Below are 23,300 nucleotides of genomic sequence, written 5' to 3'. Positions count from 1 at the left end.
TTGCGGGACGGCTCTGGGTCCCTCTGCCTGCTCACCGATGGGTGGCCTGCGGCGGGGCACCTGGTCCTCCAGGTAGAGGGGATCCTGGTAGGTTGAGGCAGAGGCATCGGGGATGGAGCTCAGGTCCTGCATGGAGAAGCTGCGTAGCCTTCCGGCCAGTGCACCCTGACTCTGCAAGAAAGGGAGAGCAGCTGCATCACCTGAGGGATGGGGCAGGGCTCCCAGCAGGAAGGGGCCTCGGCCAGGGCAGCTGCCCAGGATGATCAAGAGCTGACCTATAGGTGATCACTGGGGAGCAGGCCTCAGAACTGAAAGCGACCCAGTTATCTTCTAGTCCGAGGTCTTTGTGGCACCAACAGGACACTTAAGGCGCAGAGAGCAGGAGCAGCCACTCACAGTCAGTGTCAGAGCCAGGAAAGTGTGTACTTCCAGCTCCATGCTCTTGCCAACAACCCACCTGTCACCTCTCACCACTATGCCCTGACACGGACAGATGTTATCTCTTGGCTCCCTGACAAAGAGCTGGACTTGCCCAAAAGACACTGTGGGGGGGGGGGACAGGGGGGGCTACTGGATGGCTGGGGTCCAGTGCACCTTGGTGGCAGCCTGCACAGCGGCTGTCGCGGCAATGTTGAGGCCCCGCTTCCCAAAGCTGAGCACTGTCTCATAGCTGCGCTCCTTGGCTTGCACAATGCAGGTGTCGATCTCCTGCAGACGAGGGCAGAGAGAGCTTAGGGGACAGCCCGAGTCACTCTTCCTCTGCAGACCCAGAGAAGCCACTGGGTGTCATGCCTCTCAGCCCACCCCTACCCACAATGGGCCCCAAACCACACCAAGGGCAGACCTCCTTACCCATCCACTCCCCTATTCCCAAACCTCAATGAAAGGCCGTGTTCCAGCCTCCCCCCATCATCCCAAACCAACTTCTAGCTGACGTTACACCCTCTCAAAAAGCCACTCATCTGTGCCCTCATTTGATTATCCCAGAAGAGGAAGAAGGTTAGGCTCTGTCAAAGTCCCACTGCCAAATGGCAGCGGGGCTGGGATTAGAACCCAGGTGTCTTCCAGTGTCCTGGACTCTGAGTTCAGGGCTCTTTCCCTCACACTCACCCCCACGCTTCCCTCCCTGCCTCCCCCTGGGGTACCTTCTCATGTCGGGACAAGGATGGGTGGACGAATTTGCGGTAAAGCAGGCTGGCCCCCTTGGTGTAGGGTGAGAGCAGCCACAGCACGAAGGCCATCTTGATCTCGTAGTAGAATGGGAACCTGTCAGAGCACAGGTGTCAAGGTCAGCCAGGGAGCCAGGCCAAGTGTGGTTCATCCCTTTCCACAGCCCACAGAGCCCTGTACCCATACCAGGAAATAAAGATGTCTGTGAAGGTCTCCACCGCCATGAAGAGGGCAAAGACGATCCAGTACATCATCCACCGGACCTGGGGGTGCAGGGAGGTCAGAGGCCAGCAGCTGAGCCTGCAGAGTCAACACACCTGTCCCGGGCTGACCCAGCTCTGAGATGCCAAAGAGCCTGTCCCACTGCATTCCCTGGCACCTGGATGGCCCTAGAGAGCTGCCTCTGAGAAAAAGCCACTCATCCCTGTACCCACCCCCAGTGGGCTTGACCCACAATGTCCTGCACAGGCACCCCAACAGCTTATCCTCCAGCCACACCTGCTCTGCTCAGGATCCAACAGCAGATTACACCCATGGAGGAGGGGCAGGCCAGCTCAGACCCTCCCCACCTTGCCAAGTCATATCATACGCCCCAAGGCTGTTGTCCCACCCCTCCTGAGTCAAGCACTCAGTCAACCCCTATGCTCACATATTCACGAATGTTCTTAGTCTTCACAGCCTTGTAGGAAGCATAAGCTGGGTACAGCATCCCAAACACCAGCCTGGAAGAGCAAGCCAGAAAGCAGAGGAAGAGTGTGAGGGGCACTATGCCCCTGCATCCCCCCACAGGTGGCTACCTCCACCACGGGTGTGAGGTGACAGTGCCTACCCTGTTCTTCCCGCTTGGCTTGCACAACCTGCACCTGAGTCAGTGCCCTGGAGGCCACCTCCCCACCCTGCTGTTTACAAACATCCCAAGCCTGCCCAGACCTGCGCAGTGGCCCATGGGTGCACGATAGAGCCAGAGCACAGAGCCACTCAACATGGTGGGTGGGACGCAGGCTTGTGAGCTGTTGACAGCACTAAGCTGTCCCCTCCCATGGACATTCAGTTAGGCCCAGGGCCACCAGACCTGGCACTGCCAGGCTGCAGACAGGGATATTCAAGCCAAGTACTAAGTATTGAAGGGTGATGAGTAGGACAGAGTGGGGAGGTGAGGCCAGGGTGGTGAGTCATGTGACTGCTCTGATGGGAAACAGACACCTGGATTCTCCGCCCACAACATGCCTCAACACCTTGTGTCTGCCAAAGGGCTTATGGCAAGCCAGTGGTCCTCCACTCCACAGCACCTGTATGCTGTGCATGTGTGTGCAAGAGGGGTCGCCATCAGCCAAGGAGGCTTTGGGGGCTGTGGAGAAAAGCCGGGTGCCAGATATCGCGTGCAGGCCCGCATAACCGTTAACCCTTGGCGGTGAGCGTTGGGAGGGTTGGTGTGAAGGAACTCACAAAGTCCCCTTTCCCACCTGACCTTCCTAGCTTCCACCCCAGGGACAGGCTGGCACCCGGGAAGTGGGGCTGTGAGAGTGGCCATACTCACACCACTAGGCGACAGATCATCCAGGACACCATCTTGCAGCCTCAGGGGCGAAGGGAGACCCCCAAGAAGACAGCCTGAGAGACGCTCACGCAGGGCTGAGATGGGGGAATCAGCGGAGCTGCGGGAACCAGACTGGCGCTCCGGCTGCCCCTTGGCGAAGGCGGAGCCCGCCGCCTCCTAACGCCGCAGTGCGGGGAGACCAGCTGGCTGGAGCGAGGAGGCCCGCACGCAGAGGAACGGACTTGGGGCCGGGGCCGGCGGGCGCGCTCTTCCGCCCTGCCGCGCCGCTCGGGCAGTTACGGCTGTGACCTGCACTTCCTGCAGCAGAGAACCAGGCTGGTGGTCCTCGCCGCTGCGGGCCTCGGGCCAGGGGTGGCGGGTCGTGGCCTTCTCTGGAGCTAGTGCCCTGGGTCTTAGGGCGCCTAGCCTCCGGCACCAGCCTGGGGGCGGAGTTTGCAACTCACTTGAAAGTTGCACGGAACTGAGATCTGCCCAACCCCAGGGCTCCGGCGTGCGGCGCAGGCGCAGTGCGGCCCAGGAGGGGCGGGGCGAGGTCAGGTCGGTGAGCAGCCTGCCCCTTAAAGGGGCGGTGCGCCTTCGACTCGCCGGTGAGGCGCATCGGTACAACTGTGGTCCAATTCCGAAAGATTAAGGGGTGGGAAGGAGAAAAGGAAGGAGATTTGGACTCCGGAGTTTCGAGGCTCTTCACTGGCTCCCCCATACGCGTCGTTTTCCCTTCTGTAAAACGGAAAGGGCACGAGATGCGTGTAGTTTCCCATTCGAGGCTCAGGCACAAGCTGGAAGAAGGCTTGGCTGAGCGCCAGCATATCCAGGTCTTGCTCTGTGTCAGGACCTCAGGAAGGCCTCAAAGATGCCAAGCTGACTAGAGGAGCAGTAGGGAGGAAGTGGGGAGAGGGAACCTGAGGGACTCATCACTCCTATCTGCCTCACCCGGAAGAGCGGGCTTCAGGAGCTGACTTCTCTCTGGATATCTTGCCAGAGCCTACCGGGCCTGGGCAGGCTAACTGCTAGGATTTGACAGATTCTGGGCAGAGCCCCCAGCCCTCTGTGCCTTTTTCACCAGAAGTTTGAAATTCCACCTATTCTTGTGAGCCAAGAACACAGATATCCCTGAGAGCTCTATAATGTCACTGGTTGCCTTTTTGTAGTGCACTTTTTGTGCCTAGGGTCTTGATTTTTACAAAGATCCCCTCCCCCCCGCCCCCCATTTAGGAAATATGCTCAGTGATGACAAGTCATTTGCCCAACGTCACCTGGTGGCATTTGTTGCTGGCTGGATAATGCTTGCCCTGATCAGTCTTATGCTGGTGGCTTTGGGAGGGGACAGGGAATGCAAATGCTCCTCTGGAAGAGAGGTATTGACTGGAAGAAGGTGAGAGGCTCAAAAGAGAAGGCAAACTCTGATGCTTCTACAACTTTCCACGTGGGGTTGCATTCAGTGTACCTCTCCTGCTTAGCGCCTCCTTCTTACCTCTAAAAATGAGAATCACAGCATCCCCCTAACCCTGCACAGCCTCCCCTCTGCCTCACAGGGCTGCGGTGAGGGTGATAGCAGAGCTGTCCAGAGCTGTGGGGGCAGGAAGTGGGCAGTCATTACTTTTTATTAGAGCCATAGTTAACACCCACTGCCCCTCAAAAGGATGGAATAAGTAATGATGGGGGCCAGGTAAAGGAGGCTTCTTGGGAATAAAAGAAAACACATTGTGATTATACTTAATTATCATCATTGGTTTTATTGGTGTTGCTGGGTGTGAGAGCTAGAAGTGAAACCGGCCTATAGGAGAAGCTCCCCTGAGGCCCTGCTGCCTTCTTCTCTCTGCCTAACCATCCCCTCACCTGGGCCTAGCTCCCACCCTGCATTGGAGGAATAAGAAACACTAAAGGTTGGTGTCCCACCATTGGTCTCTAGGCATAGTCTTTGGAGCAGAAGGATGTGACTGATTCAATAGGGGACCAGCTCAGGAGGAGCAGGGTGGGAGTAGGGGTTGCAGAAGTGGGAAGGGATGTCCATTCTTTGGGAGGTAAGGTTACTTGGGCTTACTGTGAACGTGTGAACCTTGGGTCCTTTGGTACCTGCCACAGAACCGCCTTCTCCCCACGAGCTGCCTTCCAGAGTCACGAGCCTGACTTCAGCATCACAAGCCTTTCTCTACCCCCACAAATGGGGAAAAGCTCCCTTGTTCTCACTCTAAGCTCTTCCAGCTGCGACGATCTCTCACATGCAGACTCCTGGTCCTGATGACTGTGCTTGGGAAATCTAAGGGGCAAGACGTCAGAGGTCTGCTGCTAAGAGCCTAGCATGGAGGGGCATGAGGCTGGCAACTGGGAGTGTCACCCTCCTCAGCTGTGGCAGAGTGAGTGGACTCTGCCTCTCATAGCCTTTGGTCTTTAGCTATTGACACAGTCACCTGGTAACAGTGGGTTGCTAAGCAGCTCTCTGGACACATAGATGACCCCAGGGCAGGTGACCAGGCAGGCATACAGCAGGCTCCGTTCCCATGTGCAGAGGGCTGGGCAGTCAGGGAGAGAAGTGTCTTCCATTCTTGGGAGGAGCCCTGGGGTGGGGGTAGGGGCGACGATCAAAGTGATGTTTATCTTTCTACTGGGCAACAGAGTGCCAATGGGTCTGGGAGACTCAACCCACTCTCCCTGGCAACCTCTCTTTGGCACAGCATGAAGGCCCATTCCTCATATGAAAAAACAGGACAGACAATTCCAGTGCAGTGTGGCTGGGGACCCAAGGGGCACCTGCTAAGCCGAGAGTACATGAATGTGGTACATGTCAGTCATCTGTGAGATTCCCCATTGTGAGGCATGGTCAGGGGCAGGATTGGCTGGGCATCTGACATGGGGCACAGGGGCTCTGTGCAACCCCACATGGAAAGTTGTAGAAGCAGCAGAATTTGCCTTCTCTTTTGAGCCTCCCACCTTCTTCTAGTCATATACCTCCCTCCTGGAGGAGCATTTGCATTCCCTGTCCCCTCCCAAAGCCACCCACAGAAGACTGATCAAGGCAAGCATTTATCTAACAAATGCCACCAGGTGACATCGGGCAAATGACTTTTCATCACTGAGCATATTTCCTAACGGGGGAAAAAAAGATCTGAGACCAAAGATAGATACGGAACCCTACCTGACAGACAGCGGTTCTCCCCGAAGGGCTCCCTTCTCCTCCCCCACAAAGCAGCCTTCTCTGTGCCTCCTCTGTGTCTCATATAGTCCCACAGACCAATAAAAATCATAATTCTGTGCCAGACACACTCTTCCAAGAACCTTGGATATATTAATAGACTAGATAGTGAATGCTTTTAAATTTCCCACTAACCCTGTCAGGTGTCATGATCGTCCTCATTTTACAGATGAGGAAATAAATACAATAGGCTAAGTAATGCAGTTGAGGCCACCCAGCTCCTAAGTGGCTGAATCTGGATCTGACAAACTAGGACTTACATATCATCTGTGTTGCAGGAGAAACTCGGGCTCTGGGAAATCAGTCCATTTGCTTGAAATCTTACCCAGGGAAGAGGGCGGTAGTGATGATGCACATTTGCCCAGCAGAAGGGGAGGAGAGGAGAGGGATTCTGAGCTTGTCCTTGGCCATGTTGATTGGAGTTGACCTGACAGGGGGACAGACTCCTGTCTTACTGGCCCTAAAACTGATCTCCAGGAAGGAACCCTTAGGCCATGAGTCAGGCCCAGGTGATAGAAACTAGTCACACTGACCTAGCACCTCAGTGTCATTACCATGAACTCCCGACCCCAGCACCGGCTGACCTTGGGGTGCCCAGTCACTCCTTGGAGGGAAGGGACCAAGGAGGAATGAGGACTGAAAGCTGACGCTGGCCCCCTGCGAGCAACAGGGATAGACAACGCACTCTGTTCTTAATGAAACAGCTACTGCTGACTTGCTGCTGGACATTTTAGAGCTGGCAATGGGGTGGGAACTTTTTATTTGAAGTAAGTGAATTATAGCATTGCCCCCGAGTGCCCCCGGCATCCTGCCACCAGGAACCCATCACAGTCTGGGCACAGGGAGGAGCCTCCTGATGCCTTCTCCACCGGCATTGTAACTCGCAGCTGTCTATCCCCAGCACACAGCAGAGGGCAGCAGAAGCTTGGCTCCCAGATGCCACCTCATAGGGTCCTCACCCCTCTACCAGCTTGCACTGAAAGGCAATGCCCTTGGCGTGAGCCTCCGTGGACTGGAGGGGTGCCAGCGCCCTCAAGTTGCTGTCTAGCCCAGCTCCACTCCTGGCACCCACCCAGATGGTTCCAGTGCTTGCAGGGCCCCTGGGATGGCCAGCTTTTGGACCCACCCTAAGGAGCCAGCACAGCTCAGGGTCCACATCCCAAAGTAGGGGCTGAACCAAGGGGCAGGGTTAGGGCGCAGAGGTCTGAGGCTGAGGCTGAGGCTGAGCTACAGGGAAGAAAAGCAGAAAAGCTTTTGTCTGAGTGGTCTCCTTCCTCTCCATGGGGACAGGGTCAGAGGAAGAAACGTCAGTGAGAACAGAGCCAGCACTGGGAAGAGGTCAAGGTCTGCTGGGGCTGTTGTTATTGCTTTGGGCAGAGGGACTTTGTCCCCAGGAGTTCAAGCTGGTGCCCAGAGGCTGGCACCACAATTCTCATCCTTACCAGATGCAGGGTGGGCGCACCAGGGGTGAGCAGAGGAGAACAGTACTATGCACCCCCTCCAAGAGAGGCAAGGTAATGGAAGGGAGCCCCTTTAGGCAGCGCTGAATCTGCATATGTGCACAGGGAACCGGGGGTGTGGACAGGTGTATGTGCATGTGACTGAGGGTGTTGGCCAGTGTCTACATGTGCATGCAGGAGGTACACAGGTGAGTGTACCCGCAGTAGGAAAAATGTGGTCATGGCTGCAATGTGGGGCATGAGCAAGTTAAACAGACACCTGGAGCACCAACAACAGAGACCAGAGGGTCGGAAGGATCAGCCCAAGGCCCTCCCTCCCAGCACTCCTCCCCATCCCCGGGCCAGAGCGTGTGGAAGGCAGCAGAGCGAGGGGGCCTGCAGAGTGTGGGGTCCATGGGTGTCCACAGACAGAAGGGCTTTAGGCACTAGGTTGCTTGGCTTTCCTGGTGCATATATGAATCCTAATGCTGATTGCAACTATGACGAGTGGCTCCCAGGGCCAACCCACATGGTGCCCGTGCTCACCAGGAGTCTGTGTGCGTGAGGTTGGCTACATGTGTCTTCACATGGACACACATGCTGCTCACACGGAGGACCCCTCAGCCTCCAACCCAGATGCCTCAGCACCCCTCTAGGCACTGAGGTCCACCACTACATGTCGGTACACAAGCGTCTGCCCCTTGAAGCTCGGGGCGAGGAGCAGCTGGGCATCTCCAGCAGGCATGTAACAGAAGGCCCGAGGGGCCTGCACGGCCAGCTCCTGGAACCGCACAAACTTCTGCCGTCCCTCATCCCACTGATAGATCTGGGTGAAGGAGAAGTCACTGCCCAGCGCCAGGTAGCGGCGACCACCTACGAGGAAGGGCTGCAGGGCCAGCGAGCCCCGGGAGGGCAGGGCTTGCACCTCTGAGAAGCGGCTGCCCTCCCAGCGCAGGATCTTGGAGTCCCCGATGTAGCGGCTGAGGCACAGGTAGCTGTCACGTCCCGCACGGAAATGTTTCACAGCCTGGGCATCAGGCACCTGAGTCACCTCGCCCTGGGCCACAAACTGCTTCTGGGTGCGACTCCACTGATAGATGACAGGCGCCTGGGAGCTGCTTGACACGATCAACCGAGGCTTGCCCTCACCATCCACAAACTCCAGGTCTGTGTCACGGTGCCAGGCGTGCAGGGCCTGGTGGGAGTAGAAGCCATTCTGGTGCCAGCGGTAGAGGCTGGTGGCACCTGCCTTGGAGCTGTCAGCCACGGCAAAGTACCAGTCGCCATCAATGCGGAAGGCCTCCAGGTCATTTGGCTTGCGCACGCGCTGCGGGTCAATGTCCTGCAGCTTGGTGAAGCGAGTGGTGTTGGGGTCCCAGTGGTAAATGTAAGAGCCACCAAACAACTGGGCCACCACCACGTACAGCTGGCTGTCCACCACCATGGGCTTGCAGTGCACTGCTGAGGGGGCTGCCACAGGAGGGAAGCAGCATCAGGCAGTGCAGGCAGCCACGTGCCCTGCCCATGCCGCAGCCTCAAAAAAGGGGTCAGTCCCTTGGGACCGTGGGCCACAGCTAGGGTTCTCTGCTACAGAAGTCCCTCTCCGCTGAAGTTCATCTCATTTTTTCACAGCTAATAATCAGTCTCAGCATCACCCTCCCTCCACCCTTACCCCCAGGGTTCAAATAGAAGCTGGCACTGAGCACAAAATAGGTGTCCCTAGAAATGGACCGACTGTTTAGCCATAATGTCAGTTAGTGAATTTATATCACGTGCAGTCACTGTGCTAAGTGTGAACACATTGCCTCAGTTAATCACTCTGAAATGCACCCTATTATTTTACCATTTCGCAGAGAGAAACTAAGACTCAGAGTCTAAGCGACTCACCAGAAGCTACCCCACTGGCAAGTGTCCAGGCGGGGGAAGGAGGGAGCCCTTGAGCTCTCCCACAGCTGGGTGCAAAATGACAGCTCGATGTCTGGAGAGTTGTGTATGAAATACATTCTCCCAAGAACTCTTACTCTTGAAAGGCTTTTATGCACAAGAACAAGTGTACCTGAGGTCACGACCTGATTGATCTGACCCCTTCCCAGGCACCCGACGCAAATGGGGCCACACTCTTCACCTGTCCTCATCTTCACCCACCCTCCTCCTTTCCATCACCCGACCTCATCCCTAAGGGAAACCCTGCTGAGTCTCAGGCTCTGGCAGTCACCGCCTGTAGCCTTGGTCTGCCTGCCCAGTGCCGGATGATCGCTCAGCTCCTAAAACGCAGCTCAGACCCTCCTTGCCCGCACACCCTCAAGCACCTTAGTCTCCAGCTGGCCAAAACTGAGCTCCACGTCTACCCACAGAATTGAGCCTCTCTTTCCTCCTGTGTTCTTGTCAATCTGTGGCTCCACCTAGTCATCCTGTCTAGAAACCTGGAAGCCATCCCTAGCACCTCTTTGTCCTTCACTCACCCGCAGCTGATCAGTCCCCAAGTCCTGTTAACCCTCCTTTCTGCTTTCTAGTACAGCTTGTATAAGATTCGTGTTATTTATTCCTTAAATGTTGTTAGAATTCACCAAGGATTCCATCTGGACCTGGAGTCTTGGGGGAAGGTTTTTTGTTTTTCTTTTTAATAATGACTTCAAATTCTTTCATAGATATAGGGCAATTTAAATGTTCTGTTTCCTCTTGTGTCAGTTTAATCCTCTTTTCTAAGTATAATTCTCCATCCCCACTGCTGCTGCCCAGCCCAGGCTCCAGCCGACCCTCCCTACTGGTCTGTCCACATGTCTTGCCCCATGCCTCACCACTCTCCGCGATGCTCACAGAGGGAGTTTTCTAAAATACAGATTGGATCGATTCACATACTTTCTCAAAGCCTGTCAGTGACCTGGTCCTCCTCTTTCTCAAGTCTCATCTGCCACCTTCCATCTTGAACCTTATGCTGTAGTCATGTGAGCCGTTTATATGCTGTGCCTGCATTCACACGATAAGCTGGTACACACCTTCTTGACTTTGCTCATGCTGTTCCCTCTGCCAGAACACCCTGCCCACATTTCTTTTTTCTCCCAGCTACGTCTCCCTCAACTTTCTAGACTCAGCTTAAATTCAGTAGATCCCAAATCGAGCTCACTAGCCACTCCTATCTCCTCCTCCTTAGTTCACAGGCACCTCCCAGTTACTTAAGCCCGGAGACTGAGCATCACCCCTGACTCATCCTTCAAGACTCAGCTTAGGCATCCCTCTACCAGGAAGCTTTCCTTGATTTCCCAAGGTAGGCTTCTCCTTCGTTCTCCCAGAGCATTGTGTTCATAGCTCCCTCCTAGCACTGACCTATTAGATGGATGTTATCTGTGTATGTATCAGCCTCCCTCCAAACACTAGAACATTCTTGTGAGCAGAGACTATGTGTCATCTATCCTCCCTATAGGAACTCAACGGGGCACCCCCACCCACCCAGCAGAGCAGAGCCTGGCGCAAGTACCTGGGATCCTATCATAGTCTCGAAGCTGCCGTTCAACATAGTCCCACTTGAGGATGGTGCAAGCACTGGCACCTGGCTGGGCCAGAGCCACATAGAGGTCGCTGGAGTAAAGGAAGGGCTCAGCCGACACCGCGGGGAAGGACAGGGTCTGGTACAGCACGAAATCTGCGGGGATGAGAGGTTGGGTGGAAGAGTAAGAGCTTGCCAAGGCGGTAGGGGTTGCTCGGCTGGTGAGGCAAGGGCTTGGGGAGTTCAGGCAGTGCCTGTGGAGTGCCCTGGGTAGGCCCAGCCTGAGGCCCGAGGCAGGGGCGCCTCCTACCCGTGGTGATGCAGTCGAACTCCCGCAGTGGCAAATCCTGCACCTTGTGCTCTTGGAAGCGGGGCGGGCTGGCGCAATAGATGGGGGCCACCGTGGTGTTGGTGTGTGCCAGCCACTCCACCAGCCACTTCACCTTGCAGTCACAGTTGAGCGAGTTGCCCCGCAGATCCCTGATCATGAGGGTGATGGGGGGCGGGGCGGGGTGACACAGAGAGGGACAGGTTCTCAGCTGCTCAGCCCACCTGGGCCCTTGAGGCTCTAGAAGTAGCTATAGTCAAGGCTGCTGTTGGTTTGCTCACATGGCATCTTTATGTGGATTAGAAAAAGGTTCCCCTTGGGGTAGATGCAGCCCCATTGACACATGATTGACCAGCTGAGTGGAAGCAGAGTTCAGTCCCTACTTGCCTCCTTAGCAAGCAGGTGCCATTTGCAGTGTATAATCTGCGCAACTCTGTGTTGTACCCCAGTTCCTCCCACCTCTCCACAACCCAGGGCTTTTGTCCTCTTGTATAAATGCTTATCGATGACTGGCTATGCTATCAGACTTTAATGTAGATTAAAATCAAGCATACATTTAGAAAGCACATGTTTAAAAAACATACACGTATTGCCTCATGTGCATTTTTAGAGGACCCACAGATGCCTTCAGGAACCCTAACTTGGAAGACTACCAATCTACATATAACTCAACCTAGCCTTTTCGGAGGCTCCCCCTTTCCAAACCCAAGCTCACCTAGCCTCTCTAGACCTTATGGTCTTCCCAATCTTGGTTCCCACAACATGCCCTTCAGGGACACGCCCTTCTGTGGCACTGTCAAAAGAGCTAAGACTAAGGCCTTACAAGTCACTCAGGATGTCCAGGGGCCGAAAGATGTCTCTGGGCAGTGTCTGCAGGTTATTGTTGGCCAGTGAGCTGCAAGAGAGACCCCTGGGTCACCTGAAGATTGTGACTGAGGCCAAAGGCCATAGGAAATAGGGATGGGCGTGGGTGGGCTGGGGAAGGGTGAGTGTGTGTGGCATGTACTCACAGGTGTGTTAAAGACTTGAGTCCTCTGAAAGTAAACTTGGAGAGTGCCCAGATGTCATTGTTCTCAATGAAGCTGGAGGAAATAAGAATCGTCTCTGCAGCCGCTCAGGATCCCAGGACCCCCTCCCCCATCTATTTTTCTACATCCCACCTAGATTTCAGCCCATGGCCCTGAGACAGGCTTCCATTCTGAATCTGGAGACACTGAACCTGTGGTGACAGGGCGTCCCGGCAGGACAGTTTACAGAGGGATGGATGAAACAACCTCTGCTCAGGTCCTACAGTCAGAGATTGAAGGGCCCTCACCTCCCTCAGCCTTCCTCAGTCAACCTCCCCCCAGCCCACCTAGGCCCTCCTTCTTCATCCCTACTCCCTTCGGCCTCCCTCCCCTTTCCTTCCCACACACAGGTACTGCAGGTGCGACAGTCCTGTGAAGGCGTTGTCTCCGATCAGCGTAAACTTGTTGGAGTTGAGTAACCTGGAGAGACAAAGGCAGAATTAGAGCTTCCAAGGGCATGCCTGTTGCCTCACCCTTGGGCTTCTTCAAAGCCTGGCTACCCTGTCTTCTACCTTCGGGACCCCAACAGAGAACCCCAGAGCAGCCTGGGCAGCCAAACCAGGCAGAAACCTGTTCTGGTCCCAGAAACTCCCAGGGCCCCTGTTTGCTCCTAGAGTAAAAACAGTCGGGGTAGATCTCTGCTGGCAAGCTGGTTCCTTCCCCAGCTCATCTCCCATCCCTCCTATCCTAACCCCTCAGCCCTCCAGTCCCTCTGAGATGGCCGGTGAGAAGGAGGTGGGGTAACTCTCATCTACCATCTCTTGTGACTGGGCTTTGAATGTAAACAGCCCCTTTTAGAATTCCAGGCCATCGGATCTTCCCTCTGTTCAGCCCCCTGCTCTTTCTTCAAACCCCGGGGTCACTGGTCTCTAAGATGACCCCTCTCTCCTTCAGTGTCCACCCTCTGGATTATTGCATCCAAATTATTGCACCTAATTCCTTTAGATCTCCAGAGGAGGCAAGTCCATTCCTAACTGGCCCCCCAATACCCATTTCTTGGCTTTTGCATGCAAGCCCTGCCCCCCTTCTCCCCAGCTGCTGCTCCCCCGACCCTTCCTTACTCCAGGCTGCTCCATCTTTTGTGGCATATCCCACTGGTGTGTAAGTAAGACACCTGCATCTTAATCTCCAGAGGCTACCTACATGGGCTCTCCTCTCCCCAGTCCAGGATCTGTCCCCTTCCACTGCCCCACCCCGAACCACCACCCGCCTTCCACAAGGCCTTGTCCATACAGGAACTGCAGCAGTGGCAGGTGGGAAAACGCTCCATCCTGGATCTCCGAGAAGGCAGCATTCACCAGCGTCCTGCAGGGGACACCTGAGTCAGTACTGGGGGGAGTATGCAGGGATTGTGCTGGGGCGGTGCGAGGTGGACAGGGCAATGGCTTCTGTAGGCACTTGTTCTGGAAACTCCCATTTCACCTGACTGGCCCTCCACCTGGGGCTGTCTTCCCATTCTCAATGCCTGCCTTCATCATTACCCTTCCCTACCGCCTCTCTGAGCACCAATGGCCCCAGGCTCGGCTTCCTCCTCAGCCAAAAGAAGGTTCCATTACCCACACCTTCACGATCCTCTAAACACCCACAATGTGCTGGGTACTGTTGAGGGATGGGGGTACAGGTTAGCATTGTACTCCCAAGGACCACACAGCCTGTTTCCAGAGGCTGCTGCTGCAAGTGACAGGCTGGCTGGCCCTGTGCAGAGTGGTTGGCGAGATCAGTGGCACGCGTCTGCTGCCCCCCACCCCCCGCTATGCCCCCCCACCTCCGGGCACCTAGGGGCCAGGGTGCCGGTTGCCATGTGAGTGTTTCTCACTTCTACCTCTCCTCCTGCTGCCTCTCTCCCTTCTGGCACAAGAAGCCTTTCTGCCCTTCATTTGACATCACAGGTAGGGGGCCCACATGTGGGTGTAAACAACTCCCTCCCCCAAAGTCCAGAGCCACGCACATAGTAGGTCTCATCGACGCTGCTGGTGGTGATTCATTCTTGGCCGTGAACTGCTTTCCCCAGCTATGGCTGCCGAGTCTGTATGACTGCAGAACGCCCTGTCCAGCTGATACCTTGAATCTCCAGTCCTAAGGACCCCCTGGAGTCCTCCTGGTCCCCACACTCTATAAGGGGGAGCAGGGTTCTCCCCATCCACTCCCAGAGCGGTCCTTGGCTTCCTCCCCCTCTCGGCTCAATCCCCACCACCACCACCCCCGGGACAGGGCTGGGCACTCACAGAGAGATGACCTCCGCGGGCAGGTTCCTGGGTACTGCCTTAGAGTCCACGCAGAAGGCCGTGTCCCTGGTGCAGGAGCAGCTGGGCGGGCAGGGGGGCGTTTTGGGGGGCCTCTTGGCACTGACCTGCAGCATCAGGCAGAAGCCAAACACGGACAGCGCCAGCAGCGGGAGCCCCGAGCCCCGCCTGGCCCACACCCCCGCCATGCTGCCGGCAAGCTTTGCCTCAGGCCACCGGCCGCCCCCGCCCCACCGCTCTCAGCCACCCTGTGGGCTGGCACCGCCTGGCCACTGGCAGCCGCTGCCGCCGCAGCAAGAGGCCCAGCTGCCGGCTGCAGAGAGCAGAGAGCCGACTCCTCCAACCCTCAGCACCGGCTGCGGTCCCCTCCCCTGCTCGCTCCCGCGCGCGGGCCGGGATTGATGCGCGGAAACGAGCGGAGCAGAGGGCTGCCGGGCTGGGGTGGCCGCGGACTGCGGCGGCAGCCGCGGGGGCGCGCAGGGCGGAGTAGGGGTGCTGGGCTGGGAGTAGCGTAAGAAAGGAGTGGTTGCCGCCCTGGCCGCTCTATACTGCATGCCCTCCCGGAGGTCTCTGGCCCATCTGCTACTGTGTCTGGCACTCAGATCGTCTGTGCATGCGTGCACGGTGCCCTTGTGCATCCTAGGAGGACATGATTGCATACACGTGTGCACACGTGTCTTTGCAGGCACATGCACAGATCCCCTTGCGAGGCATTTTTGCATCAGGGATCTATGTGCCTCTGCGTCTTCCCGTGTGTGTCTTGGCCCTCGGGACACACATCTTCTAAACAGATTCATGGGCACTCATGACCGACAGGTGTGTATCGGTGTTCACGTGTGTTTCCACAGCTGGTGAATGGAATGTGCCACCGTGTCTGTGTGAGCTGAGCAGGGGATGCCGTCACTGCCGTCACTAGTGCGGGAGTGGGAATGTGGAATTCTCGAACGTTTCTCACCACACAACCACTGGGAAGTGGTTGGAACTGGGAAGATCCTTGCAAGTTTTCCGGTCCAGCCCTTTGTTTAACAAATGAAGACACTGAGGCCGGAACCAAGGGGAAAGTAGCCAAGCTTGATATCACACTTACTATGTGTCCTGAACTCTACTTACTTAATCCTCTCCACCTTTTCAGGTAGATGATATTAATCCCTTTTTACAGAGAAGAAAAGTAAGGCCCGTAGTACCAGAAAAAGAAAGTGACAAAGCGGGGCTTTACACCCAATCTGCTCAGCTCCTAAGTTCACAGTTGTTATCCACACCGGGGGTTTTCAGAGCGTGGTCCAGGCAGCCCAAGCGGGCTTGAAACCTCCCAGGGACTCTTGGAGGTCAAGACAATTTTCCTATTAATGTTAAGACATTATTTGCCTTTTTCATTTCCATGTTCTCACGAAGCACGCTGGAATTTTCCAGAGGCTACACGATGATATATCTTCTATTAAGCCAGAAATGAACGAAATTTATAAAAATGTAAAACAATGATGCTCTTCTCTCTAAATATTTTTTGCTACGTAAAATAGTTAATTTTATGTAAAAACTTATAACGTATATTGGTTTATTACTGCTATTTTAATTTAATTCTTTAATAAATATTTTTAAATTTCTCAGTAAATATCAATAGATATAACTCACATAAACAAAAGCCCTTTGGGGTCCTCAATATTTTTTAAGAGTTTGAGAACTGCTGCTCTATACCATGCTACCTCCCAGGGGAGTGTGTGTGTGTGTGTGTGTGTGTGTGTGTGGTGTGGTAGGCTGACTGTCCCAAGAGCTCCCAGGTACAGGACAAGGGGAGCCTAGAAGTCAGGTGGCTGGGCTCCTAGTCAGGTGCTCTTTCCACATCGATCCAGGAAACTGAGATTACCAGGTGTAAGATGCTTCCCCAGCTGATCTCAGCTTCTGCCAGCAGGGGATCCTCTGGTCTGAGCTTAAGTCCATGTTCTCCCAGCCAGGGATGCCCCTGCCCTTTGATACCCACTTGTCACGGCCCATCCAGCTGCCCGTGCTGCCCCGCTCATGCCAGCTGGTGGGAAGACAACCAATGGGGGTGGAGAGGGGGGCTGGGGCAGCTGGGCAACCGTCTCCATTCGTCCCTGGCACGGCTCTGCCCAGGACACAAAGGGCAGAGTGAATCCTGTCCTGGCTCTGCAGCTGAGGGGCTGGAAGGAGGAAACCGGGAGTCACACATAGGAGTGGCTGTCATGGAGCTCTCCGCCACCATGGTCCTCAGAGGCTTTACCTCAGAGACAGCGGAAAGGGGGAGGCTGGGTCTCACTCCTCGCCGGTGAGAAAGGGTATCCTGGGAGCTGAAGCAGATGATGATAATCATGATGATTGGACTTTCACATTATGATGTCTTGGATCCTCACAACAGCTTGTAGACGGGGACAGGCCACAGACAGTACTAGTCCCATTTCACAGATGAATAGTCTAAAGCCTAGAAAGACAAAATGTCTCATTCAGTGTTCCAGAGCAAGCCAGGGAAGCACTGAGACCTCCACATACTGAAGGAATGAACTATTGACTGCTCACCAGGAGCCCTCTCATGTTTGGTGATAGTCTTATCATTGACTATAATTACCGGTTGGCTGCGTGCAAGTTCCTTGCCGTGTGGCAGGTACAAAGAAGCCTCGGGAAAGCTTGCTCCCAGGGCCAGTTCCATGGCTGGAAGCCAGGTTGGAAACATAGGACAACAAAAAGCACCCACGTAGCTCATGAGAACAGCAGTGTGTGTTCAGTGGTAGGTGAACACGTGTCAGGGAGTCTGGGAGATTTTGGAGGAGGGATGGGGCATCGCAGGCCAGAGCAGTGAGGTAACAGAATGGGTGCCATTGGTTCTTGCTTGGCCTTTTAGGAGAGGCGGTATTGAAGGAGGTGGAGAGGCGTACAGGGTGGGCTTTCCGAGAGGGAAAAACGGCCTAAGTAAAGGCCAAAAAGTGAGAAGCCTGCAGCAGAGGGCTGGGGTGGGAGGCAAGGGGACAGCTATGTGTGCCCAGCTGAAGGTCCCTCCTTCCTTCCTTCTTCAAGTTTCCCAAGACTTCTGCTGGGTTGGTGCCAGCATCTGAACTTCCTTTATGAAACTGGAGGGCATCCTTCCTTCCCAACCTCCAAACAGGCAAAAAAAAAAATGAGTAAAAGAAAGCAGGCAAGCCTAAGAGCAGCCTACAGGAGAGACTGAGGACCTAAAAGAGAGCGGAGGCGTCTCTCCAAGAAAGAGCCCCCTTTCCCAGCACCCTGTGATGATGGTAAGCCCTACCCACAGCACCTGCTCAGAACGAGCCCCACAGCTGGACTAGACGCTCCTCTACGAGATGCTCACAGGGACCCAGAGATGTTTGCAGTTATCCTTGGCCCTCTCGCTGGCTTGCTGCCCACCTGGCACAGGCTCAGTACATGTGAGTCAGCCGATCAATCCTAGTGTTGCCAGGACAACTGGGGATGGGAGTGGGGGCCCTGGCAGGCAGGGGTGGGCTGCAGGCGGCTGTCTGCTATATCTGGCACCTGCACACAGTCGAGCCTGTACACAGTTGAGGGAAGAGCTCTTCCCTCTCTTCCATGGACCCCTCTCCTCTTTCACCCCTCCTAGGACACTTGCTGCTAGAGGCTTAGGCAAATATTTAAAGGGGCAGTTGGGAGTTGAGCAGAGTGGTGGGAGCAAACATTTCCTTCCTTCTCTCCTTCCCCAAGCTTCTCAGGGGCTCTCAGCTCAGATGCCATGCTGTTGCGCAAGCTGGGGGCTGAAGGCCCTCCATCTGGAGAGGGGGTCCTTGTGAGGGCAGGAGAACTTGCCAGGGCTGGAGAGTTGGAGGTCCAGTCGTGAGATCATGATCGAAAGGGAAGGCCAAGGTGTGAGGGAGCTGACAGGCAAGGGGCAGGAATTGGAGTGAAGTGTCGGAGCTGCAGTATAAGGAAGATCAGGGAGCGGGGCCAAGAGAGGAGCGAGGTGTGGGGCTCTGACTTACACACTCACGAAAGTTTAGAGCTGAAGGTGCTATAGAGCACCCCGGGCCCAGTGAGCAGAGGAGCACTTGACAGAAGGGACATAGCCTTGATCTAGCACAACAAAGCCGCAGAGACCCCTTTGGGCAAGAGTAGGAAAGAGAGAGAGGGGAGAAGAAGGTCCACGAAGTGAACCCATTTGGTTGAGTAGTGTTCTCAGGGCAAATTTAGGGTCAGAGGATATGAAAAGAGGAGCGAAGAGAGGAAGGGTGATGGCAGCACCCAGTGAATGGGCTGATTCAAGGACAAGGAAATTGGGATCCCATGTCACTACACCCAGCCTTGCGCAAAGCTGTCTGTACATAAGAAAGAAGTGTCAGGCATGGAATCTACTATCAAGAGCCTTTGCTTGATCTCTGAAAATGGTTCGCCATTCACTTGATGCAGCAAACCCCACAAAATCATGCAAAGCAAGAGACTCCAATCTTCATGTTCACTTTAAAAACATTCATGAAACTGCCCAGGCCATTAAAGGTATACATATTCGAAAAGCCTCCAAGTATCTGGAGGATGGCACTTGACAGAAGCAGCGTCATTCCATGTCATTATAATGGTGGAGTTGGTAGGGGTGTCCAAGCTAAACAGTGGGGCTGGACAGAGGGTCGGCGGCCCAAAAACAGTGCTGAAATTTTGCTGCACATGCTTAAAAATGCAGAGGGCGATACTGAACTGAAAGGTTTAGATGAAGATTCTCTGGTCATCGAACACATCCGGGTGAACGAAGCCCCCAAAATGAGGTACAGAACTTACAGAACTCCTGTGGGATGATCCCCTACAAGAGCTCTCCCTGCCACACCAAGACGATCCGCACTGAAAAAGAGCAGATCGTTCCTAAACCAGAAGAGGAGGTTGCACAGAAGAAGCCATCCCAGAAGAAACTGAAAAAAAAAAAAAATAACTCCAAAAATGTATGGCCTGCGAAGAAATTTAGCATAAAATAAACGCAAGTAAAATAAAAGCAGGGGCTGGGGGGTGGGGGAAGCCTTCAGCTTACAAACAAGCCCATAGCGAAATACAGAAAACCTCGTGTTAGTAGGAATTCGTAACCAGAGAAAACAGTTTACAGAATTTGGAAAAGAAGGGCTGGGGGCAAGTCTGAGGTTAGGTACAGAAGTGTAAGAGACAGCGAGACAGGTAAAGTACCTGAAGTGAAAATCTGATGTTCCCAGAGGACTTTTGAACCGTTTATGAACCCCCACACTGATGCCTTCAGCAGCGCCCCTTCTAGGTCCACAGGCACCTCCTCTTCACGCCCCTTGCCGGAGCTCATCTTTACACCTAGGGGAAAATTCTGTTGGGAAATGGGATGGACTCCCCACTGGGTCAGACCCTTGGCTGCCTGAAAGTTTCAGCCTGGCAGAAGAACAGGGAAAGACACAGGACTGCGAAGGCAGGTGCCAGCAAGAAAGGCGAGCACGCCAGGAAGACACCCACAGTGAGAGGAACAGATTGCCCAAGGGTAAGTGTGCTCGGCTTATCCAGCTTTGCTTTTGCCGGGGCCAAGAGGACTCATGTGCCAGGGCCAAGGGCCCTTAGGTGTTCTTGTAGCTAGCTTATCGGGTCCGAGGTTCTGGAGGGCCAGGAACAAACAGGCTTCAAAGCCAAGGGTTTGCCTGGCAGATGGAGGCTGGGTCCTTCACCTCTGTCCCCTCTCCCTACTGGCACATATAAAACCCTAGTCACATTTGAGAGATGATGAGGAGAAGGTGCCTATAGCAAGATGGATGTCGGCAGCAAAGAGGTCCTGATGGAGAGCCCACCGGTGAGTGTGATCATGTGTGTGTGCATGCGTGTGGTGGGCCTCTCTGGGCCTGTTTCCTCATCCAAATTCATTCACTCAACTCACCTAGGGCTGTGCTAAGTTAGGGCAGGGACACCAACTAGCAAGACATAGTCCCTTGGGGTGATAGACGTGGCAGCCAATGGTTCCAATGTGAGGGGCTGGCTGCCACCACCGAGGTCAGTGGAAAGAGCTGTAGAGGGCACTGAGTTGGGAGCCACTACTTGGGAGGTCAAAGGAAGCTCTATGGAGAAAATGACTTTCAAGCTGGCTCCAGAAGATAAGTAGGAGCTCCCCAGGTGGAGAAGGAGAAAGGCGCCGCAGGAAGAAGGGTGGTATGCGTAAAGGCAGAGGTGTGAGAGAGCACGGATTACCTGGGAAGAGAGAAGGACTGGGCATGGCTGGGGTACCAGGGGTCTGGAGGAAACAGCAGGAGATATGACTGTTAAAATAGGCTCTCTTGGGTCTCTTCAACTAGACCTCGCTTCTCCGCATCTACGGGTTTGTTGGAATTCAGGCCACCTCCTCCAGGAAGTACCCCACTGACCCCCTCATCCCTCCTCCGCACATCCATAGCATTGTTTGCCCAGCCTAGGGAGGGTGTGAGAGGGCATCAAGCTTGTGCAGGGAGAAGGGGCATCCTCATGACTTCACACCTGTCTCCTTTCCCCCGCCACCACCACATCAGGACTACTCAGCAGCCCCCCGGGGCCAGTTCCGCATCCCCTGCTGCCCTGTGCACCTGAAACGCCTTCTCATCGTGGTCGTGGTGGTGGTTCTTGTCGTCGTGGTGATTGTAGGGGCCCTGCTCATGGGTCTTCACATGAGCCAGAAACATACTGAGATGGTGAGCAGGCCTGGGATGGAGTGGGCAGCAGGTACAGACAGATGGGCTGGGGAGGTGGAGCAGATGCCCAAGATGAATGGGAGGACAGAGGCAGGAATAGGGTGGCAAATCCAGCCTGAGGTTTTCCACAAGGCCCCTGCCCCACATCGGGACAGGCTGCTTCCTCCAGTACCTGGTTTTACTCAGCCTTTCTGAGCTCTCAGAGAACAAAGTGCAGTTGAGTACAGAGAACTGAGGGTGGTCATAGTACCGAAGGGACAAGTGGGAAAAGAGGAATGCCAGGCAGCACTGTTCCCTCCTCCAGGTCCTAGAGATGAGCATTGCGGGGCCGGAAGCCCAGCAACGCCTGGCCCTGAGCGAGCGTGCGGGCGGCACTGCCACCTTCTCCATTGGCTCCACTGGCATCGTAGTGTATGACTACCAGCGGGTGGGTATGCCTGGACCTCTCGACCCTGGCCCCAGGGGACCAATGACAAGACTTTGCTAGACCCGCCCAGCAGTGCCACTTCATACCCACCCATCTTGCCCCACTCCCCAATCTTTTTGCCTCCCCTGGGGGTGCCTGAGCTCCAGATTCTAATATGACTCCCTCCTGTGCCCAACCTAGAGGGAGGTGGCCCAGGACCAGAGTTAGGGAGTGAGCAAGGCAGGGCCTTCCTGAATGAACTCTGGCGTTCCTATGCCCAGCTCCTGATTGCCTACAAGCCGGCACCGGGAACCTGCTGCTACATCATGAAGATGGCTCCGGAGAACATCCCCAGTCTTGAGGCTCTCGCTAGAAAATTCCAGAACTTCCAGGTGAGTGTGAAGGTGAGAGGGAGCTGCTTGTCTCCCTTCCAGGGCTACTGGGAGGAGCATTTGAGATGATGGCTATTTGTCACCTGTAAAGTGCTGCTGCTCCTCTTGGGCTGTCAGGTAAGTGTCCCTTTCTAGACTCACCTGCACTACACTTTCCCTACCCATTCCCCAGCCCCACCCAACCACCCCACCTCCAGGTGGCGGCTTCAACTGAGCTCACACTACCTGGGGGCTTCTGACTCCAGCACAGCCCCTTCTTTACTGGTGAGGAAACCAAGGCTCAGAGACATCGCCTGACACGCCTGAGGTCCCACAAAAGGGGCCACAGGTGAGACAGAAATCTAATTTCCAGCCTCCAAATCTGGTGCTTTATAGGTCAAGCCTGCGATGCCTCCCTCTAAGCTGGGCCAGGAGGAGGGCAGTGACACTGGCTCAGTGTCCTCCAGGGACCTGGACTTCCTAGGCACCACCGTGAGCACCCTCTGTGGCGAGGTGCCCCTCTACTACATCTAGCACCCATCAGGTGAGCATGTGCAGCTGCCAGGACAACAGAGCTGCAGTGGCCCAGGAGGGCTTGGGCCACCTTGCCTTGTTAGCTGACCCCGCACAGGGGAATCCATTGAGGCTGGTCACCTAGGGAGCTCTGGGGAGGGAAAGTTCACAGACCTTCAATCCCCCACCCCCAACCAGTCCCTCTCCCCAACATAATAAACAGTGTTTCTTTGCTTCGCAGGGTCCGCAGAAGCCCCAAGGGGACAGGAGAGATCCAGGAGCAAAGGGTCTTTTGCAGACAGGCAGGAAGCTGCTCCTGCCACACCACAGGAACTGGTCTTGGAGAAATGGGAGCTGTGGGGAGAGGTGGGAGCGGTCAGAAGAGAGATGGCTCCTGGGGGTATGGGGGTGGGGGTGGGGGGCTCCTACCACAAAAGAATAAAGCAGCCTGATTGAAAAACAAAGGGTGTCCTCTCCTCCCACACCGCCGAGGTCCTGCTCTTGGTGAGGCAGCCAGGGGAGGGTAGAGCCTTGGGGAGCAAAGGGGGCTTTCCTATTCTCCCTCTGGCTCGAGGTGGTGGGAGAGGGGACCTGGGACCGATCCACGGGCTTTAGGCGCCCTCCAGTGGTGTCTCCCGAGAGAGGGCAGGAGACAGAAACGACTCGAGGGCCAGAGACCGAGATGCGAGAAAGCGAGGGTCCGAGAAAGGGAGAGACCGAGAGACGCAAGCTGAGAAACACGAGCTGAGACCTAGGGACAGAGCAAGGCACTGGCAGCAGGAGCGATTGACAGCGTGTCCCGCACCGGGAGGGGCTCGGGCCGGGAGCGCGCGGGAGAAGCACCGCTAGAGGGCAGCTGGCCGGGACTGCCGCCGCCCGCAGCCCGGGCCCGCGACCCTCCCCGTCCC

The 23,300-nt window shown here is 55.3% G+C and overlaps 3 protein-coding genes and 1 long non-coding RNA gene across 7 annotated transcripts in view; 1 reads left to right on the top strand and 3 right to left on the bottom strand.

Moving 5' to 3' along the window:
• Positions 1 to 3,209, bottom strand: part of REEP4 (receptor accessory protein 4) — a 6,020-nt gene extending 2,811 nt beyond the window's left edge. The window contains exons 1-6 of one of the 2 annotated variants that reach the window (XM_011366668.2): positions 2,708 to 3,209; positions 1,820 to 1,892; positions 1,357 to 1,433; positions 1,146 to 1,266; positions 595 to 708; positions 36 to 171 (exon numbers count right to left, since the gene is read on the bottom strand). In XM_011366668.2, the coding sequence (XP_011364970.1) occupies positions 36 to 171; positions 595 to 708; positions 1,146 to 1,266; positions 1,357 to 1,433; positions 1,820 to 1,892; positions 2,708 to 2,739 (553 nt within the window). In that variant the 5' untranslated portion in view covers positions 2,740 to 3,209. The remainder of the gene's footprint in view (positions 1 to 35; positions 172 to 594; positions 709 to 1,145; positions 1,267 to 1,356; positions 1,434 to 1,819; positions 1,893 to 2,707) is intronic. The other variant, XM_011366669.2, reaches the window with a different exon arrangement.
• Positions 3,210 to 6,673: 3,464 nt separating this feature from the next.
• On the bottom strand, positions 6,674 to 15,853 carry LGI3 (leucine rich repeat LGI family member 3). Its single transcript, XM_011366667.2, has 8 exons — positions 14,462 to 15,853; positions 13,470 to 13,541; positions 12,585 to 12,656; positions 12,180 to 12,251; positions 11,993 to 12,064; positions 11,152 to 11,321; positions 10,833 to 10,997; positions 6,674 to 8,827 (listed from the first exon to the last, which is right to left on the bottom strand). The coding sequence occupies exons 1-8, from the start codon at positions 14,665 to 14,667 to the stop codon at positions 8,010 to 8,012; spliced, it is 1,647 nt and encodes a 548-aa protein (XP_011364969.1). The 5' UTR covers positions 14,668 to 15,853; the 3' UTR covers positions 6,674 to 8,009.
• Positions 15,854 to 16,124: 271 nt separating this feature from the next.
• The window catches only part of LOC105296539, an 8,864-nt gene continuing 1,688 nt past the window's right edge, over positions 16,125 to 23,300 (bottom strand). The window contains exons 2-6 of one of the 3 annotated variants that reach the window (XR_002781976.1): positions 20,998 to 21,148; positions 20,630 to 20,672; positions 19,619 to 19,753; positions 19,226 to 19,285; positions 16,125 to 16,913 (exon numbers count right to left, since the gene is read on the bottom strand). This is a non-coding gene — a long non-coding RNA (uncharacterized LOC105296539). The remainder of the gene's footprint in view (positions 16,914 to 19,225; positions 19,286 to 19,618; positions 19,754 to 20,629; positions 20,673 to 20,997; positions 21,149 to 23,300) is intronic. The other 2 variants (XR_002781975.1, XR_896269.2) reach the window with 2 other exon arrangements.
• Positions 19,749 to 22,746, top strand: SFTPC (surfactant protein C). The gene is made up of 5 exons (XM_011366666.2): positions 19,749 to 20,237; positions 20,944 to 21,102; positions 21,407 to 21,529; positions 21,790 to 21,912; positions 22,276 to 22,746. Exons 1-5 carry the CDS (start codon positions 20,196 to 20,198, stop codon positions 22,411 to 22,413), a joined length of 585 nt encoding a protein of 194 aa, XP_011364968.1. The 5' UTR covers positions 19,749 to 20,195; the 3' UTR covers positions 22,414 to 22,746.

Source organism: Pteropus vampyrus, unplaced genomic scaffold (assembly GCF_000151845.1).
Source record: "Pteropus vampyrus isolate Shadow unplaced genomic scaffold, Pvam_2.0 Scaffold126, whole genome shotgun sequence".
Taxonomy (NCBI): Eukaryota; Metazoa; Chordata; class Mammalia; order Chiroptera; family Pteropodidae; genus Pteropus; species Pteropus vampyrus.
This window is presented reverse-complemented; position numbering and strand designations above follow the sequence as displayed.

Coding starts and splice junctions, on each gene's coding strand:
- LGI3 (XM_011366667.2), bottom strand. CDS start 14,667: ATGGCGGGGGTGTGGGCCAGGCGGGGCTCGGGGCTCCCGCTGCTGGCG. Junction 12,252..12,584: donor CTGTCGCACCTGCAGTACCT/GTGTGTGGGAAG, acceptor TATTTCCTCCAG/CTTCATTGAGAACAATGACA. Junction 12,065..12,179: donor CTCAAGTCTTTAACACACCT/GTGAGTACATGC, acceptor TCTCTCTTGCAG/CTCACTGGCCAACAATAACC.
- SFTPC (XM_011366666.2), top strand. CDS start 20,196: ATGGATGTCGGCAGCAAAGAGGTCCTGATGGAGAGCCCACCG. Junction 20,238..20,943: donor TCCTGATGGAGAGCCCACCG/GTGAGTGTGATC, acceptor CCACCACATCAG/GACTACTCAGCAGCCCCCCG. Junction 21,103..21,406: donor GCCAGAAACATACTGAGATG/GTGAGCAGGCCT, acceptor TCCCTCCTCCAG/GTCCTAGAGATGAGCATTGC.